This window comes from Pelmatolapia mariae, linkage group LG5 (assembly GCF_036321145.2).
Source record: "Pelmatolapia mariae isolate MD_Pm_ZW linkage group LG5, Pm_UMD_F_2, whole genome shotgun sequence".
Classification (NCBI taxonomy): domain Eukaryota; kingdom Metazoa; phylum Chordata; class Actinopteri; order Cichliformes; family Cichlidae; genus Pelmatolapia; species Pelmatolapia mariae.
In genome coordinates, this window is record NC_086231.1 from 19,237,869 (window position 1) to 19,258,136 (window position 20,268).

The window sequence follows — 20,268 nt, forward strand, 5'->3', positions numbered from 1 at the left end:
GGACAATGACATGCTGTGGAAGAGAGCCAGAGATGAATAATATCTAAGAATTAAATGCAAAGAGGTGGATAAACAGTAAGTTTTTGTGTTCCCATTTCATTTTCATAGTCTTTAGTCTCTTGTGCTTCGTATTCAAGTTTACTTCCCTTGGCTTATCTTCTTATTTTCTTAAATTCATTTGTGCTATGCTTCTGTTTCAATTCCACCCTGGTTGCCCTCTGTGTATGTGTATTTAAACCAAACCCACAGTTTGTGTCTGTTCATTGTTACATTATACTGTAGTCTTCAGTGTTTATTCTGCCAGTTTGTTCCCAGATCTTTCCTAGTGCTCTATCTAGTTTTCTGTGTGTTGTTTGCAGTTTGGTTTTGTTATGGACTTACAAGGCTTGATAAACTTTTTTGCTACGCCTGGCTGTGTCTTTCTATTTGGGCCCTCACTACATTAACATTGGCGTAAGGCTCTGTTTTTGCACATTATACTACAATAAAAAAATACAGTATCTTCTAAATTTGGATAGGAAATTAATGAAAGCCCTTTTTTAAGTCATAATCTATCATTGACATAAAGGATGTCAGAGTGGGAGATACCTGTGGAAACACAGTTTAACTGAATTTTACTGAGACAAGGTGAAGCAAAACTGAACAGAACTCACATGAGATGAGGAACTATCAAAATGAAACAGGAAGTAACACTGGAACCAGGACTAAGACATACTAATTTGAATGAACTAATGGGGACCACAGAGACAGGACACAGAGAGACCAAACGGGGACACAACCAGGGAGACATATGTAAACAAACATGGGAGCAAGAGTGACTTCCCACAGGGGATACTGAGGACAGAACACAAAGAGGAGACTAGGACAGACTGGCCATGAAAGAGACCTAACATACTCAAACAAGGAACTAAGAACTAAAGGCAAAACACAGAGGCACTAGGAAATACTATACTCAAGACTAAATAATGCAGAACTTGAACATAAATCATGCCTTAAATCCAAAAGAAACTAATTTTGGTTCCACAAAAACACACAACACAGGACCATGATGATAATGTCTCTAAGTTTTGTGTCAGCTCTAATCTTATATTAGTTATATTTTTTATTTTTTGCATTAACATAATATAAATCTATCCCTAAAACCCATTTTATGTGTGTTTTTAAAAGCTAAAAACTTACATTTTACTATAAAAGAAAAAAAGCAACACTTAATGCAAACATATGCAAAAATATTGATCCCTCATTTCTTTATATTGTCATTTTTAAAGTTTTATTGAGCAAAAAATTCTTTCAACATTGGCTGCTTTTTTTTTTTTTAGTAATTTTAGATGAATTTTTTTTTTTTGTCTTAACACTGAGGTATGAATAACTCATGCATACAAAAACCACCTGATTGAAGGGGTGACACAGTGTTTTGTCTATACATAACAGACAACTTAGCAAAGAACTCATTTTTAAATGGTATCGTCTACAAGCAAACACGGCATTTGGTTTAATAGCTTCAATTTAATCTGTGAAAAATGCCAAAGATAACAGGCATAAAATAGTTGTTTGGGGATTTTTTGCACTAACAAGATGTTTCACTGAGAGCTATCAGGTAGGAAGTCCGCCTTGTAGGTAGTTAATTTAAAACTCTAAGGAAACTAGAAAACTAGAGATCAAGATAAGAAGTGGCAGTCTTAAACAGATAAGAAGTGGCAGTCTTAAACAGATTTATGGATTGGTGTGCCCAGTGTTGGGTCTCAACATTATTGAAGTAGTGTGGGTTCATCTTAAAAGAGAGCAGAGCAAAAGGCAGCCAACATCCAAAGAAGAGCTTCAAGAAGACTTGATAACTATTACTAACCACTACTTAAATAAATTAGGAGAAAGTTTTCCAAAGTCCAATGTGTGTTTAATGTAATGCCAAATAATATACAATGAAGTATGAACTGTGTATTGCTGTGTAATTCTAAAAAAAATTACATTTTGTAATTCATTCAGTGTTACAAGAATCAAAATGGGATCAATTCCAAGAGATAAATACAGAGCTGAATTCTTCATTTTTAATCTATTGCGTTAAAAAACAAAAAACAGCAAATACTCTTAAAATCCATATATTATGCTATACTGTAAGAGGGAGATTAAATGTTTTATTCTTTAAATTAGAAAATGCAATATCACAAAATACAGACTGGGAATGTGTGCATGTAGGTGTGGTAAGTACAAACTCATTCTTAAATGGCTATATTCTTTCAAATAGGAATAAACCTCACCATAGTAACAGTTATTGACATGATTTATTGCTATCAAGAGTAGCACACAGTTTCCCAGAAAGTCAGTTCCATTTGTCTAGATATGATTTAAGTGGATTCTTCAGACTAAATAAGTCACAACATTTCGCTCACTGAAAATGCTGTGGCCAAATCAACAGAATGGATTTTCTTCGTCATATGGATTATTGAGTATGCATCAAAACATACTGTTTGTTAGTTATATCATAACAGGGCACTTTGAAAATAAGAATGTGGAGTGATGGAATTACCTTTACGTCGCGCACTTCTTGCTGAAAAGACAAAGATGACATGAATTATAGAGACAGTCAAAAATTTCTGATTAGTTAATGCATTTTTTTTGTTAAACCTTTTGAATGTAAACTGAAAATCTGCATTTCAATTAAAATCCACTGTAGTGGAGGCAAAACTACAAAAACGTATCATTTTGAAAAATTTTCAGCACGTCCAATGAAGAAAGTGAAATGTTCTACTTGATGACTGCCATGGTTTGTGGTTTTGGAGTAGTTTTGTGTTTTTTCGGTCTTTCAGTAAGTATTCTCAGTTGTGGTTATTATGTGTGAGTTTTGATGTTTGAAGTTTAGAACTTTTAGTTTCTTTTCTTAATTTTTGTAATCAGAGTAATGCCTCTGTTCCCGGTCTGCACTGGTCAGTATCTATCAATAGTGGTCAAAGGAAGGAAAAGTAGTGAACCAGCGATGGGGCCATGGGCGGCCTAGGTTCACTGAGAAATGTGGGGAACAAAGACTGGCATGTATGGTTCAATTTAACAGATGAGCTACTGTGGCTCAAAGTTCATGCTAGTTCTGATAGAAAGGTTATTGAAATACTCAGTGGATGGCAGTTTGATACGCATTGGGTTTTTCCTTAACTTGACAATGACATTAGTCTACTCACCAGATGAACGGCCACTACTAGGAGACAAATATTGTCTTGAAAATGATTGATCTACAGGGGGCTGCTGTCTCTGTGGTGTTTCACCCTCCTTTGGTTTATGAAGCACGTCTGTGTTCTCTCCTGGAGGCTTTGTGACCACCATAGATGTGAGAGGAGTCACAAAACTGTATTTCAGTGACAGCTCCAAAGCGTCCTTCTTTACTTTCTCTTTCTCCGGTCCAGATAACTGAAGCCTGTGCCACAAAATATTAAATAAATATAAACATTAAGAAAGAATTAAATGTGCACTTGATAACTTCTGCATGTCCTTGGCCCATCCCGAGTGTTTTTAAAGTACTGCTGTATAGGTGGAATTTTTAGAAAATGGAAAGATTATTCTAATCATAAAAATGGATAAAACAATAATTTGTGTGTAATATTATCACACAAATGGTGACAACAGTGAGTTCATGTGCCACACTTCTTTTTAAAGCTGGTCCTCATTTCCAGATCAACTGAAAAATTCACTGATACGTTCAATAGAATGTAAAATATGGGTTTTTAGGTCATCAGCTCCCTACTAATATGAAACAAATTTTCAAGACAGGTTAGCCTCAAACAGAGCTATGCAATTTAAAATGTGTTTTGTTTTGTTTCTGTAATGAATCATTTCAGTCATGACTTGTATACTGAACTGTGTTTATGGTAGTTTTCATGATAGATTTCTAACTTGCTTATAAAGTTGTGACTCAGTTATTTATGGTGGCAGGTGCTATCAGTGTTATGAAATAGAAACACAACAGGAGAAGCAGGTTAGGAATCTTTTACCATTAGCTACTTTCAGCCAGTCCCTTATTCACAAGCTGATCCACATTTTATGATCGGGCAGCTTTTTATCATCATCATCACCATCATCTTTGTTTATAAAGCACTTTGTGTCAGCTGTGGTTGTTTTTAAAGTGCTGACATTAGAACTAAATAATACAATTAGATGAGGTATAAATAAAAGCCAAATAAAAGAAGGAAAAAAGTAAAATAATTAATTAATAAATGGTTTAATTCAAAGAGAAACTAAGTCTCACTACGGTCAAAAGCCAGCTTTTTATGCAGCTTTTTATGCCAAATGCCCTTCCTGCCACAACCCCAAGGGATTTGTGACTCCTCTCAGAATCAAACCTGGGGTCTTTGCTCCTTAGAAAAATGTATAAAGCTGGTCAAATTGCTGGTCAATTACTGTAAATATGTTACATCAGGGAAATTATTAAATAACTTTGGCCTTTTCTAAAAGCCTAACTTTATTGTGCAATTCACCATTATACAGTTTAAGGGAAAGTGTTTTGTTTTTCCTTTTGCTACCCTTTAGAAAGTAGTTAGGAACAGTCAAATGAGGAAAGATGGCATACATCATACTCACTCTTTGTCTAGTAGCTGTTTAACTGTGAGGTACGCCCAAACCCTCTGGATACGGTCATCAGGCACTGTTCCAGTGGATTCCACGGTTTTATTTGGATTAGAGAATATTATTCTTCTATTACTCTGTAACAATTCAAATGCAATGTAATATCAATATACATACAGGGAAAACAGTTAAAATTACAACTGATGACCACTGTGAATCTATCTTTACCGAAATGGCCACAACTTGAGGGGTGAAGGTTTCAATATTGTTATCTGTGATCTCACCGGCCACCACAATCTCAGAACCATTATAATACTGGCTGAAGTTAGTCTGGGTTAGATTGGTTCCACCCACATAGATCATTGTCACATCTGTTAATAGAGGTGTGGCCACCTCTTCATAGAAACCCTGTTGACATACAATGTGGACATTATACAAACTATTCTTGGTTTTTCTTTCAATCTTCTGCGATTTTTAAATCAGATCATAAGAGTATTTACTGTATAAAGAAAATACCTTCAGCTGTAAATCAGCATCAGAGTCTTCATAAATCCGTCGTGCCACACCGTTATTTTGCAGCGACATTTTCTCAAGGAACTTAAAATCCACATCAAAACCAAAACCAAGACAGTACAGTGGGAATTTGCCTGCAATAGCCTCTCTTACATTTGACTGAATTTTCTCCAGATTTGTCACCCCTGAAAAGATACAAGATATACCCAGATTAGGTCAGATATAACAGTTTCAATAATGCTAAAAACCACTTGATAAAAAAGCTTAAAACATGTAACTAAATTAAATACAGTGTTTAATCTAATCCCCTATTTCTTGAAGTATTCTTGCACATTTATGTAAAGGTGTGCTTTATTATAACCTGAGGTTGGGTCTCCATCTGTGAGAAGTATAAGGATAGATGCTGAACCTTCTCTGCTATGATCATTCAGCATACGTGCTCCTTGCAACACTGCTTCATTTATATCTGTGGCTAAAATTCAACAACAAACAAACAAAGTTTCAGTCCTAACATTTTCCTGTCAAGTGTTCATATTCCAAAATATATATGTTTACTGCAACTTCTCACATCCTCTAGCTTGTATATTGCTTGCAAAGTTTTTGGCGCTTTCCAGGTTTTTGCTGTTGGCCTGAACGAGTTCTCGCTCCCAGTGAAAAATGTTGCCATCAAAAGTAATCAGACCAAAGTGATCATCTTCTGCCAGATCATTCAAAATGTGGATTAGTGCGGTCCTAGTCTGGGAAAAAACATATTACATATTTAAAGATCATTATAAATTTAAAACAAGTAATATGTTTAATAATAAACCACATCTTTTGGAAAGGTAATTTCCACACCCAGGCCTGGTTAATGCCTGACATATTGAATGAAGAAGACACTTAAACAGAATATGTCTGACAAAGTGAAGCGAGCTAACAAATATCAACAAACAACATATCAAGCCCTAAATCAATGAAACTTAAGAACACCTGAGAGACAATGTTACTGAGATATATCAGTCTGTAAAAGATTATCTGTTTGTGGGTTGAAGCTCAAGCATACTAAAATTATGCCGCACGGCAGTGATCCAAAACACACAAGCAAGTCCACCTCTGAATAACTGAAATTAGAAATAAATAAGTAAAATAAATAAACAATCCAAGTCAGAACTTAAATCCTGTGAAGATGCTTTGGCATGGCCTTAAACTGATCGTTGTAAACCCTCAAGTGTGGCTGAAAGAATTCTGCAAAGAAGAATGGTCCACAACAACGTTAAAGACTCATTGCAAGTTATCTCAAAGACTTGATGGTACTTCTTGCTGCCAAGGCCAATTATTAGTTTTAGAGTGCAATTCTTTTTTTCACATAGAGCCAGTTTCATATGCTGTGTGCGGCAGGCAGGATTGGAGGACCCAAAACGCAGACTCGACAAAACTAAACTCAAACCTCAGCTTAATTGCTGGAATCCAGGATAACAAAACAAACTGGAAAAAACATGAACTAAGCAAGCAGGCCGAACACACAGCAGGAAATGAGGGAGAATGTGACGCTGAACAAAGGGAAACGCAGACACTAAATACAAGAGAGAAACAGGGCAAAGAGGAAACACCTGAGAAACACAGCTGGCAACTAATCAAGCAGACAAGATGGGAGAGAAGCAAAACAGAACATGACACACAACAACAGGAGACTATCAAAGTAAAACAGGAAGTACAGGGAACACACACACACACACACACACACACAGATATCCAAAACCAGAAACTCAGGAGCATAAGCATACTGAACTAAGAAATAAACGATTCAGAGAAGATTGAAAAACCTCAACCTCAAAACAGTAAAAACAAACCACTGGGTCAACAACACAGGTATCCTAACAGGCGATACTTTTGGAAAATATGTTTTAGGGCTGTTCGATATAACGATATATATCGGATGACGATATAAAAGCATCTATCGTTTCATTTTACGCTATCGTTTGTTTCGTGGTGTCGCAAAATAAACTGTTTACGGCAATATTTTTTCATCGTTTTGACGGTCACTGTAGTGGCTATATTAACTTCTTAAAGTTCTCTCTTTCTCTTATATTTTATATAACCACACTACGGACGGACAAGCGCCTGTTTTTATGCGTTGTGGTTAGCAACAACGACGGTAACAGCATCGCGTGTCCGCTTGTTTATGTTCCACATAAACCTTTCACAATAAAGCTCAAGATCCTGTTGAGACATTTGAAAAAATAAACTGAATCACGTGAAAGAGCAGATTATTTACGGATGAGACGTAAAAAAGAGCCGCCAGGTGTTAAAAAAATAATCCTTAGACTAAAACGTTAGAACACGCTTTTCCCCGCAGCACGCTGTGTAATAAATACTCACAAAGAAAACGGCTGGGCTCCCTTGCCTTGGTGGGTACCAGAGGACGGGGGTGCCTACTGGGGTCAGCGGGGGAGCTGGCCCTAGGGAGGGGCATCTTGCCCCTCCCTTCTTTTCCTCCCCATCCCCGGCTGCCTCCCTCTTCCCGCTCCACCACACCCACCCACACAGGTAGGGCCTTGGAGTGCGGGTGTGTCACCAGGGTGCAGGGGAGGCATTCCCCCCCCCCTCTGTCCCCTTCTGGCCACCTGTGCCTCAATTTTATTCCACAACTTAGACATCCACATTCCTCACACTCTCATAACACACACATATATATAGGGCCTTGAGGGTGACCACGTTAACGGCGTCCAGTGGACGGTCTGTGTATTCAACCTTACCTCTGGCACCGGTGCCCACCTCTCAATTTTAAATCCATGTAGACATTGAGGGTTCTCAGGAGGGACCGTGCTAACACCTGCTGCTCTCTGGCAGCAGCACCATGCCCTCCCTTGTTTTAAATGCACGTTAGAACAACACGCAGCAACACTACACATGAGCGGGAGGAGGGAGGTATGGGGTCTTCACACACCCCCGTTCTCTACTAGCCATCGGGGCAGGGGGCTGGGAGGAGGTGTTGGCTGTCCGATGGGCCTCCCTGCTTCCGCAGGGCCTGGGGCGGTCTGCTTGCCTCCACCCCGGGGGAAAGGGTCACATCTCTTGGGTCTGGGTGCCGTTTCCCCCTCTGGGGGTGAGGGTACCTGGACCCGGGGTATAGAGTATGTTTGGGGAGTGTGATTGTGTGTACATGTCCATGTATGTCTATTACTACGTTGGGTGAGTGCTGAGTGTTTGTATATGTGTGCATGAGGGTGGGAATGCATGTTTGTGTCTGCGTGTGCCTGTTTGTCTGTGTCTATATGTCAGGTCGGGTCTTAGACTCCACCTCTCTGGGAACACCCAGGCCCTCCAAAGTGTGAAGGTCTATCTCCCCTCACCACACTCCCTGCCAGTGACTGATGCCCTCAGGGGTTGGTGCATTGGTGGTTCTTGGTGTCCGGGGCTGGGCGCTCAGGTATGCACCAGCTCACTCCCGGTGGCTACTTGGCGGGGCCTGGTGCCTGTCACTCGGTCAGGCCTCTTCCGGGGCAAAGGGGACCCCCCGGGCCTCCGGCCTCGGGGTCTGCGGCTCGGTTCACTCTGGCACAGCTGGCTGCCGGCAGAGCCGGCGGGCACGCCAGTGCAGCCCCCTCTGGCTTCTGCTCCGTGGCTACTGGGTGACCCCTTGTCTGGGGATCTCCTCAGCCCTTCCCAGGAGGGTGGCACGGATGCCCCTCCGGTGGTCCACCTTGGGCTCTTGCACTCTGGGGCCTCTGGATGTCTGAAGCCTGGATCTTCTCCATGCCTGCTTCATGCCCTGGGGGACGGGGCTATGGCCCCCCACACCCTCTAGCAGACCGTTACATGGAGAAACCTTTTGTATACAAGCGCGCTGATCCACACAGGTTTGCACACGGGTGTTCACTGTTCGTAGACATAAACTACACCTTTCTTAGCTGCTACTTGAAAGCACATTGTGCGCTGTCTGTCCTGTGTGCTGCACAACAACATTCAATATTTAGTATTTACTGCTGTTCACACTTAAGTAACCTTTATTAGTTTAGCTAGATTAGTTTAGCTAGATTAACGAGATGGTGTTGTGTTTAGTATGTTGCTTTGTTTTTTTTTTGCTTGTTTTCTCTTCTTTTTCTCTCAACAGGTGATCCAGGAGATTTTTTTTTTCTTTTTCTCTTTGTCTTTGTAAGTGCCCTTTCTCACTGTCCCTCTTCCCTTCTGTTTTTCTTTTCCTTCCTCTCTTTCCTATCCCCCAGTCATGTCTGTCCCATCTGTAACAACTGAAAATAAAATAAATAATAACAACAAAGGTTGATCAAATGGACCAATACGGCAATGCCATGATGATCCATTTGGCAAAATAAATCCATTTGGTATCCTTGTTGGTCTTCAGACAACAATTCTGACGGCTAAAGAACCAAATGGGACAGACAAAAAAAAAAAAAACAAAAACAAAAAAAAAACAAAGAAAACGGCGGCCGTTACAAGTTATGTCTAAAAATGTATAGTTTCATGCATCGGTTAAAACACTCGACTCCAGCTACATGACGCGCAGCTGGAAACACTTCCCGCAAGACGAGCTGCCCGAGATTCACAGAATTTACAGAAAATGTTACATTTTTGTGATTTATATCGTTATCGGGACGATAGAATTCTTATATCGGGATATGAGATTTTGGTTATATCGCACAGCCCTAATATGTTTTATTTATTTTTTCCAAAATAAATAAAATCATCATCATTTGAAAAAAGCATTTCATATTTACTTGGGTTGTCAGTATCTAATACTAAAATCAAATAAATCTAAAGCATGTTGGTGTGAAAAAGATGCAAAAATCCGGGAGGAGGGCAAATACAGACCCTTCAAAGCATTTACCTGGATTATTTTTCTGCCACGCATTGAGCCACTCTGATCAATAACAAAGACGACATTTTTTGGCACTCGAGGAAGATTGGATGGAGCAAAGTGATGAACAAAGTACCCGTCAGATTTCTAAGGAGCAGTAAGAAGAAGGTTCTTTGGTCAAAAGATAATTTAAGGAGTAGAACAATCTAATATTAATTCAACTTTTTTTTTCTCTTTGTGTGTACATTGATAATTGACCAGGTTTTACCTTGATGTGTCCTAGTTCATTGTCCCTGTTGACATCATAAACAATAACTAGATCTCCATTCATACCCTGATCACTACAGCTGTCACACATCTTCTGTTGGTCAACTGTTGGATAGAAATACACCCACGCCTGGAAACAGAATGAATTTAATTCTTTAGACTCATGAGAGACAGAGAGGTCAGTGATTTTAATTTCTGTTTACTTGATCAAAAAACTGTGTCCTTTGCTTCCAAACCTTTGATTGCATTAATCTGAGAGGCGAGAATGTACAAGCTCAATTTCAAAATATTCTGCACAATGTGTAAGATCTTAATATAAACAAAACTTTCAAACAACTTACACTCCATATTAAAGAATAAAAGTCACCAGCTTAAAATTCGTTTTTCTAACAAGTCTAATTATACTAAAAAATATTTGCAATAATAATAATAATAATGATAATAATAACAATAATGATAATGCATTTTATTTGAGGGCGCCTTTCAGAAACCCAAGGTCACCTTACAAAGAACAAAATTAATAAAAGGAACAATAGTCATAAAATACATAAAATAAGTTAAAATTGCAAAACAGAGCTTGACAACAGATAAAATCAGCACTAAAGCGAATAAGCCAGTTTAAACAGATGTGTTTTGAGCTGTGTCTTAAATACGGAAAGGGAGTCAATATTTCTTATGGCTGGAGGAAGAGAGTTCCAGAGCCGAGAAGCTGAGCGACTCAAAGCTCTGTTCCCCTTAGTGGTAAGGTGTGAGGGTGGAACAGTAAGATGAATAGCAGATGATGATCTGAGAGGGCAGGAAACAGTGGTGATATGGAGCAGGTCACAAAAATATGAAGGAGCAGATTTATGGATACACTTGTACGTAAGAAGTAAGATTTTAAAATTTATCCTGGCTTCTATGGGCAACCAATGAAGCTGCTGAAGCACTGGGGTAATAAAATAGGTCTGACTGGGCTTAAAAAGAGAAGTGAGGAATTTCAGCAGTGAAGATGGTCTCACCACTTTTTCAAAGACTGTCTAGGAAACTAGACAGTTATAATATGACGTATTAAAAGATTCAGAATATAGAGAGATATGCTTTTACTCAAGGACCAAATGTTTGAATCAATATTTTATCATTGTTCTTTCAGTTGGCACCACATCTAAAATAGACGAGACTTTGTAGTAGCAATCCCTGCCGGAGCTCAGGAACACTTGAGAAAACCATTGTCAGCTAATATGGTTTGTTGTTGTATCCATAAATAATAAAAAAAGAAAAATCAACAAGATTGGGAAACACTTATTTCTTATTGAATTTCTTATTTAAATTTCTTATTTCATATTGAATGTGGACTGAGGTGATAAGAAATGCAACTGTCATGTACACATGGCATGGATAACTTGTGTATTTGTATATTTTATGTGTAGCTTCCACCATTTAATACTTCTCTCGCTTTCTCTTCCTGATTTTCAAACCTACCATCCTATGCTGATAGTATCTCAGTTTCACTTAATGTTTTGCAAAATTGACATTTCGATTATACTGTACCTCTTTATCTATGTGAGTTTTAGTGATGGCATTAGCGAGGGCTTTGGTGCTCAGGCCTCCTTTCACATTGATAAAACTGATGCCAGCTTCCTCTTGAATGTGCACATCCACCTGTTATTAAGTACAGTAAATATAAGATCTAGTCATGGCTTACCTCAGCATTGTTCTCCTAAACATCACTGAACAGATACCAATAGGACAATCACCTTGAAGTCTCTGACAGGCTGCATGGGTCGAGCATGAATTTGCAGCTCGTACTTTCCACGTGTTCGTTTCATTAATTCCTCATATGTGAGTTCAAAAGTGACCTTTTTGTGAGCAGCAACAGTTACTGAGGTCTTAAATTCCTCCAGAGTCCTTCCTACAGAACTATAGCAGAAACAATAATCAATTCCTTAAATAGAATTTCACAGCAGGTTATTGCTAAAATGAGAACATTAAAAAAACAGAACAAAAAAACCCCAAAACCTTTTGGGGGTAGTCCTCTACCTATCTCCCAGCCCTAACTCTTCCCCACTCTGTCATACAACATGTCCTTCACATACATAGGGTCTTGAAGGGAGGGGGTCATGGATCGCATAGGTTACAGTGAGTGAGGCCATTCATGTGGCTTTGCTGGCTGTTCTGCGCAATGATTCCCCCGCTCATTAGGTGCACCAATTTTATTAACACTATAGTTTTCACATGGTCATATTCATCCAGTACACTCACACTCAGAAACACAAACTTGTTTTGTGTGACTGAAAATTGTTTCTATGTCAAGTTATAAATGACTGAACTCAAATACCTGACAAGTCCAGCACTTTCACCACGGGACACAGCTTCAGTGTACTGCTGCTGAGCTTGCTCCTTAGCTTTCACAACACCATCATAAACTTGGCCATCGATAAACCTGAAGAGGACCAAGAGAAACCCTGGTGTAAATACACACTATTGAATATCCTGTAATTTGTTTTTCAGTGTAGAATTCTTTATTTGCAAATGTCTCTGGATGGTTACACATTATTTTAACTTCACACACATTCGAAATTTACTGATGAAGGCATTCTTCGGAATCCGAACGTGAAATTCAATTTCCTTTGACTCGTCTACACGATTGGCCACACGGCTTGTGATGACAGTGGTGGCATAACGACTGGTCACTGTGGAGTTGATGTGAAAGCTGTAGATGTCCCAGTCATCCTGAGCAAACACAGGAGGCACATTTTTAAAAAAAACTGGCTTGGCTGATCTTATTGGTTGACCAAAGGTCAGATGTACTTGAAAAACAATGTGTTGGTGGACGACATCAGTGAAATCTAATTGGTTTAACTACAGCAACACCCCATTCTTTTTTTTTTTCATCAAGTTTTAACTATCACATTCTTTCCCTAAAGAGTTGATTTCCCAGACCGACTGGGAAAAGAAGTTTCCAAAATCAGAATAATATTACAATATTTAAGTTAAAAACGAATAGACAAGAAAAATTTACTTAATGGGACTTGGCATTTTTAACCTTAAACTTACCAATACCATTATCAAATACCAAGCTTTAACTATTAAAATTTGCTCACATTTCTTTGTGGCTTTGACCCAGAGCAAGAATAAAGTAAATATGAAAACAGAGATTGATCAGAATTCCTTCAATTCACGAGGCATTATGCGTTCTTACTGTATATTAGCTAGCTAAAGAATTTAACCTTTCATTTTTGCCTCCTGTACATACGTAATTCAAACAGACACACACACAACTTTTTAGATTTTGGATCCTTGAAGTGGTTCTGTGCCCCTTTTTAAGTATTATGATCTTACCTTGTTTGGCAGTGTGGAGGCCAAAGACAACAGCAGTCCAAAGAGAGTGATTTGCACCACACTTCTCTCCATTATGTCTCCTACCAGAGTGCAACCAAGGCAGCTGAAACTGCCTTTTGAACTCAAAAAAGGACAGCATTGCTGTGTAAATATTTTTAATATTTAAAGAGCAAACTCTACTTTCTGTCCTCTTTTGCCAGCAATAACAAACACCCCCCCACACAAAACGCTCCTCCAACAAAGTGATTTTCCTGCAGTTTTGTGAGCTTTGATGTTGACACTGAGGGTCAAACCTGTGCACTTTACCAGGACTTTGTTAGCACAACAATCTTTTCATTTGTGATAAGCCACAGTGTTCTGATAAAGATACATGAATACAATTTCACTTCGTAATTATTGGTGAAACTAATAGAATGCATGAAATTACATTTTCCATCATACAAATCAAAGTTGTGCAATGTAAAAATCAGTCAGTGGTCTCTGCAGGGCAGATTCAGCAGACATAAGCCAGCAGGTCATTGTGAGAGGAGAGACAAGGGTATAGTCAATAGTGATGTGTCGTTCGTGAACGAGACGGCTCTTACGGTGTGTTCACACCGAACGCGATAGACGTGAAAAGAGCGTCAGGTTTACATGTAAAGTCAATGGAAAAGCGCGATGACACGCGATTGCAGGTCCCGCGAAAATTCGGAAGCAGATTTGTATGGCAAGCCATTAGTGCCAAAAATCGCCACTTTTCTAACCCGTTTGGTTAAGAAATGGTGTAAAAAACGCCCTTTAATTATTCAAAACGCTGAAAAAAACGGCGTTCTGTTCCGACAAATGCCGTTCTTCCGACTCTCAAATGGCGCCCTGAACGCACCATCCGAGTGACGTAAAAAGCGGCGTTCAAAGACAGATGGAAACGCCGTTTTTTCCGCCACTCGGCAGAAAACGCCATTCAAAGATGCATAAAAACGGCGTTTTTTACGGCGTTCTGTGCCAGCTGTAACGCCGTTTAAAACGGCGTGTTTTATTGAAATTATGTAGGGCACTCCCCATGGTTCCCTCATCCAATTACTTTCAACTCATTTCACCCAATCAAAGAAGAGGAAGTGCAGACCACACTAATGCATCACCGATTCACCTTGCTGCTAAGTGATTGCCTATTCGGTACCAGTGCTTGTTACCCACTATGCATTTTGATATGTTTAAAGCATGATCAAACAAGCAAACTACGGAATGCTTTTTCTGAAACAAGACCTTAATTTTGTGGCGCATGGGTCGCTTGTTTACTTGAGAGATCAGGTATTAGCGCTGCGCTACCACAGTGTAGCATTATGATGCTAACAGAGTCCTGGCTAACACCGCAAACTCCGGACAAGAGTGTGGAGCTGCCCGGTTTTCAGATGCTGCGGGTGGACAGGACGAGAGACTGCGGTGAGAGGAAAGGAGGGGGACTGGCAGTGTTTGTGAACGACAGATAGTGTAACCCTGGGCACACTGCTGTGAAAGAATAACTCTGCAGCATTGGGCTGCTAGCCGTTAGCGTGTGTCGAGGCATGCTGTGACTTTCTCCGCTCTGGTCAGCAGACTGCAAACGCAATCTCCGAAAGCCCTTTTTGTAATATCAGGAATGCTTTAATCACACATCAGTGGACTCGACACGGCCCACCTTCACCCAGTATGTGACCTGCCCCACACAGATGGTCGGAGGAAAGCGGGGAGACTCTTAAAGATTCTTTTGATTCTATTGTGGGGGAGGACGTTGACAGCGTTGTGACATGTGTTGCGGGCTACATTAACTTCTGTGTGGATAACACCGGACCCACCTGTGCGGTGTTTCCTACTATAACAGAGTATTTTATTCTTGTTGTATAGTATTGTATTATATTTACCTGAGCCTATTGTGTTTTTCCTAATGTTTACTGCTGTTAAACTTGTACTTTTTTTTTTTAAACTTTTTATTTTATTTATTTATTTGAACAACTCACCTGTCTAATACACATAGTTTCTTCAGAATAATAGAATACTAAGAGTCACAAACTCAAGGGAACAGAAAGAAAAAAGAAAAAAAAAGAAAAGAAAAAAAAAAGAAAAAAGAACAAACATTATATCTATGTATAAAAATATAAATACATATATAATAATAATTAGAAAAATAAGATAAAGTAAAAGAAAGGAAAAGAAAGAAAAAGGAAACATGCCTGTGGTGTCAAACATTTCAATCATTCATTTTAAATTCTTTTTTTTTTTTCTTCTCCCTCCCCTCCCTCTTCCCCTTCTTTGTATGCCCATCTTCATTCAGTTCTGTCTTCTTTCTTTTCCGTCCTCCCCTTGTTGTACGTCAACCATTTTCCCCAGTCCTTCAAAAAGTGTTCTTCCTTTAATTTCAGTTTATATGTAAAGTTCTCCATCTCCATAATGTCGTCCACAATTGCTACCCACTGCTTCTTTCCTGGTGTTTCTGTCTTAAGCCAGTTTTTGGTGATGGCCTTCTTTGCTGCCAAAAGGAGAATCTTAGCCAGGTAACGATCCTTTACATCTACAGTACCTTCCAAGTATCCTAGATACAGAACAAGGCAGGTTCTAGGAATTATATAACCTAATATATCACAGAGAGCTGAGTGAATTTTGACCCCAAAAGTGTGAATTTTTCCGCATTTCCAGAAAATGTGTGTATGGTCTGGTTCATCCCATCCACACAGCCTCCAACATTGTTGTTGTGTATTGGTTTGTTTATTTTTAATCTTAGGTGTAATAAAGTAGCGAATCTGATTTTTCCAAATAAATTCTCTCCACTTTAATGAGTGAGTAGTATTCTTATGTTCTTTCCATGTTTCATACCACACCTTCTCAGTGATTTCTTCACTCAGCTCTCTTTCCCATTTTACTTTAACATATACAGTTGATTCCTGTCTTGATTCCATCAAACATTTGTATAGGGTAGACACTGTTCTTGGAATAACACTTTTATATGCTAGAATAATTATTTTTATAATAGGATGGGTTTTGTCTTCCTTTATTTTTATGTTTTTATTAAAGTAATCTCTCACCTGTAAGTACCTAAAAAAATCCTTGTTTTTTAAGTTGTATTCCCGTTTTAATTCTTCAAAACTTTTAATTTCTCCTTTTTTGATTAATAAACAAATCGCTGTGATTCCCTTTTCATTCCAATTTTTAAAACCAAGATCCAATTTCCCTGGTCTAAATTCTTCATCGAAGGTTATCCATTTTAGCAAACCAAGCTCTTTACCAATTCTTAACTCCTTTACTGTATCATACCATACATTTAATGTAAAGGATATTATCGGGTTCTTATCTTGGTCTTTAGTTATGTATTCAGGGATCTTTTTTATACCCATGTTTGTTTGAATTGGGACATTGAGTGTGGAGAGCTCCACATCCTTCCAGCGAGCCCCGTAATCATCACTACACCAATATGTTATCTGGCGTATCTGTGCAGCACGAAAATATTCTTTTAAATTAGGAAGCGCCATTCCTCCTTTCTCCTTAGTAAGCTGTAAAGTAGTGTATCGTACCCTTGGCCGCTTACCTTCCCAGACAAATCTAGATATATACTTATCCCATTCTGAGAATTGGGTTTGAGGTATGCTTATCGGAAGAGAGAGGAATAAATATAACAATCGCGGTAAGATATTCATCTTTATCACATTTATCCTGTCACTAAATCCTAACGGATATGTATTCCATCTTTCCATATCCTGCCTTATCCTGTTATTTATATGTCCATAGTTACTTTGATATAGTTTGGCATAGTTTTTGGTTATATTTATACCTAAATATTTAAGGGTTTTTGCCTCCCACTTTATTTCCCATTCCTTAAGATTTTGAGTTGGTGTACAATTAAACATTAGAACTTGAGTTTTCAGTATATTTACTTTGTAGCCAGAAAGCGTACCAAATTTTCCTAACATTTCTGTAAGCTGCATAAAAGAGTTTGTGGGGTTTTTGAGGGCTATCAACACGTCATCTGCAAACAAACTAATTACATGCTCTTGTTTATTGATTTCTATTCCTGTTATTAGGGAGTCTTGTCTAATCATTTGTGCCAATGGCTCAATATACAAGGCAAACAAAGTTGGACTTAAACAGCAACCCTGTCTAGTTCCTCTCTCTAGTTGGAATGTCTTTGTCAATGAGCCGTTAACTTTTAGTCTTGCAGTCGGTTTGTCATAGAGAGATTTAATACATTGGATTGATTTTGTAGTGAACCCAAACTTTGCCATGGTTAGGTACAAGAAATCCCAGCTGACTCGATCGAAGGCTTTTTCTGCGTCTAAACTTATCAATGCAGCTGGTATCTTGTCTTTATGTATTTGGTGTATGATGTGTAGGGTCCTTCTAATATTGTCTTGTGCCTGTCTATTTTTGACGAAACCTGCTTGGTCCTCATCTATCAGGTCTGGTATAAACGACTGGAGCCTATTTGATAGAATTGTAGTATAGATTTTATAATCAACATTTAACACTGATATAGGCCTGTAATTTTGGCAGTATTCTCTTTGTTTTTGTGGTTTTGGCATCACCGTGATAATTGCCTCCCTCCAAGAGGGGGCAATCACATGTTTAGTGTGAGTCCAATTAAGAGTCTGGTGGAGTAAGGGTATCAATTCTTTTCCACATTTCTTGTACCATTCGGCAGGAAATCCATCACTGCCTGGTGCCTTGTTTGTTCTTAATTTTCCAATTGCTTTCTGAATCTCCTCTATCGTTATTGGTGCTGTCATGCGATCATTTTGTATTGTCCCAATAGAGGGTAGATCTAAGGAGTCTAAAAATGTTTTAATATCATTTATGTCATTATTAGTAGGTGCATTTTGTAGATACAGGTCCTTATAATAATCGGTAAAGATACTTTCTATCTCTTCTAGGTTATGTGTCATTTGTTCTGTCTTAGAATTATACAATTTATTGACTGTTGTTTCTGCCTGTTGTTTTTGTAAACGTCTTGCCAATAGCCGTGCAGCTTTAGGGCCTGATTCATAGTAGCTCTGTTTTACATACCTTGCTTTTACTTCCGTTTCATATAAGAGTAAATTATTAATTTTCTTCTTAATATCTTTCATTTGTTGTTGTATCTTGACATCTACCTTCCGTTTGTGTTTATTCTCCAATTGTGACAATTCATCCACATATTCATTATATTGCTTCATCCTTTCTCTTTTAAGGTTACTTGATATTGTGATTAGTTTCCCACGTATAACTGCCTTCAAACAATCCCATAAAATAATTGGATCGGTTTCACCATTGTCATTTTCTTCTAAATAAGTTTTGACATCTTTTTGTATTTGTTCTACCACAGATTTATTGTTTAATAGCCCCACATTTAGTCTCCATATTGTGTTTTTTGGTCTACCTTTAAGATAGATTTTTAAGTAGATAGCACTATGATCCGACACGTCTGCCACTCCAATCCAACAATCTGCTATTATATCTCGATTCCCTTTTCGCATAAAGAAGTAGTCTATTCTTGAATATACACAATGTGTTGCTGAATAATGACTATAATTCCTCTGTAGCGGATGCAAAGCTCTCCAGACATCAAAATAGTTAATGTCTTCCAATGTATATCTTACTACTTTTGGAATTGAATTTTTATTTTTCTTCAGGCTGGTTGTGTCCAAGTCACTATCTAATATCACATTGAAATCTCCTCCACATATGCATATACCTTCTGCTTCTAGCACAAGAATATCAAAAATTAATTTAAAGAATTCCTTATTACTTTCAGGGGGGGCATACACATTCATCAATGTGACCATTGTTTGATTAATCACACCTTTCACAATAACATATCTACCTTCCTTATCCTTTATTTCTTTGTGAGATTGAAACTTAAGGGAATTAGTTATGAGAATCGCAACCCCTCTTTTCCTAGAGTTTGTATGAGAGCTGTAAAAGGTGTTTTTGAACCCAAATTTCTTCAATTTCTCGTGTTCTATTTTTGATAAATGAGTTTCTTGTAGGAAAGTTATCTGTGTCTTCTCCTTTTTCAGTTTAGTCATAATCTTGGCTCTTTTAACTGGGTTACAAATTCCATTAACATTTAAGGACATACACTTTATTTCCTCATGTGTAGTGAGCATTATCCTTTTGTGATCTACCGGCTATCTTTTGAGACCCCCACAGGCACCCCATTGAACCCTTGTTTAAACAAAACATTTTCATTAACAAATTACAACTTAGTTTAACTATGTACAGATAAGAGGACTTCAATAAAGAGGTACCAGCCACCTTCCCCACCTGTTGTTCCTCTCTTTGTTTTTGGGGGGTATATCTCTCATATTGAAAGGGCCCCCCTCCAGTAATGAGATATGACTTATGAAAGATTGTCACACTCATACTAGTCCTTATTATTGTGTACTGTCCATCCCTAGCCAACTTTGTGTTTCCATATAATCCTACCAGACGCACCTTGAATCCATCTTGTTGTCATACATCTCCATATACGCCTCTCATGCATTGTTATCGTTATGCTGAAATTCTTGAAGTCTCTCTCGAGCTCGCCTGTTAGCCACCCCAGCATACGTGGGCCGGGCCGGTTTCCATGTCGCTGCCCCGATTGACAGACGTCCCTCGGTGCTCTCTCTCTCCCGACTGTTTATCCCTTTTTCCACGTTGTATCCTCTCGCTTGCAGGTCGTTAGCAGCCTCCTCTGTGTTGCCATAAGTTTTCAAAACGCTGATAGTCTGATTTCAATTCGTTTTGGAGGGATTTAATTTGTTTGCTAATACAATCCAATCCGTTTTGAAACGCGGCCATATTAGCTTCGGGTGCTAGCTTGTCCTCGTTGTTCAAATGTTTTATGTCTTTACCTTGGG

The 20,268-nt window shown here is 38.6% G+C and overlaps 1 protein-coding gene across 1 annotated transcript in view; it reads right to left on the minus strand.

The window, feature by feature from the left end:
* The window catches only part of LOC134628026 (inter-alpha-trypsin inhibitor heavy chain H3-like), a 29,350-nt gene extending 15,834 nt beyond the window's left edge, over nucleotides 1–13,516 (minus strand). The window contains exons 1-14 of the mRNA XM_063474611.1: nucleotides 13,445–13,516; nucleotides 12,675–12,835; nucleotides 12,441–12,545; nucleotides 11,860–12,022; nucleotides 11,654–11,764; nucleotides 10,125–10,253; nucleotides 9,887–10,003; nucleotides 5,630–5,798; nucleotides 5,423–5,533; nucleotides 5,065–5,246; nucleotides 4,777–4,956; nucleotides 4,564–4,685; nucleotides 3,171–3,403; nucleotides 2,525–2,545 (exon numbers count right to left, since the gene is read on the minus strand). Coding sequence (XP_063330681.1) covers nucleotides 2,525–2,545; nucleotides 3,171–3,403; nucleotides 4,564–4,685; nucleotides 4,777–4,956; nucleotides 5,065–5,246; nucleotides 5,423–5,533; nucleotides 5,630–5,798; nucleotides 9,887–10,003; nucleotides 10,125–10,253; nucleotides 11,654–11,764; nucleotides 11,860–12,022; nucleotides 12,441–12,545; nucleotides 12,675–12,835; nucleotides 13,445–13,516 — 1,876 coding nt within the window. The remainder of the gene's footprint in view (nucleotides 1–2,524; nucleotides 2,546–3,170; nucleotides 3,404–4,563; nucleotides 4,686–4,776; nucleotides 4,957–5,064; nucleotides 5,247–5,422; nucleotides 5,534–5,629; nucleotides 5,799–9,886; nucleotides 10,004–10,124; nucleotides 10,254–11,653; nucleotides 11,765–11,859; nucleotides 12,023–12,440; nucleotides 12,546–12,674; nucleotides 12,836–13,444) is intronic.
* Nucleotides 13,517–20,268: the final 6,752 nt, after the last annotated feature.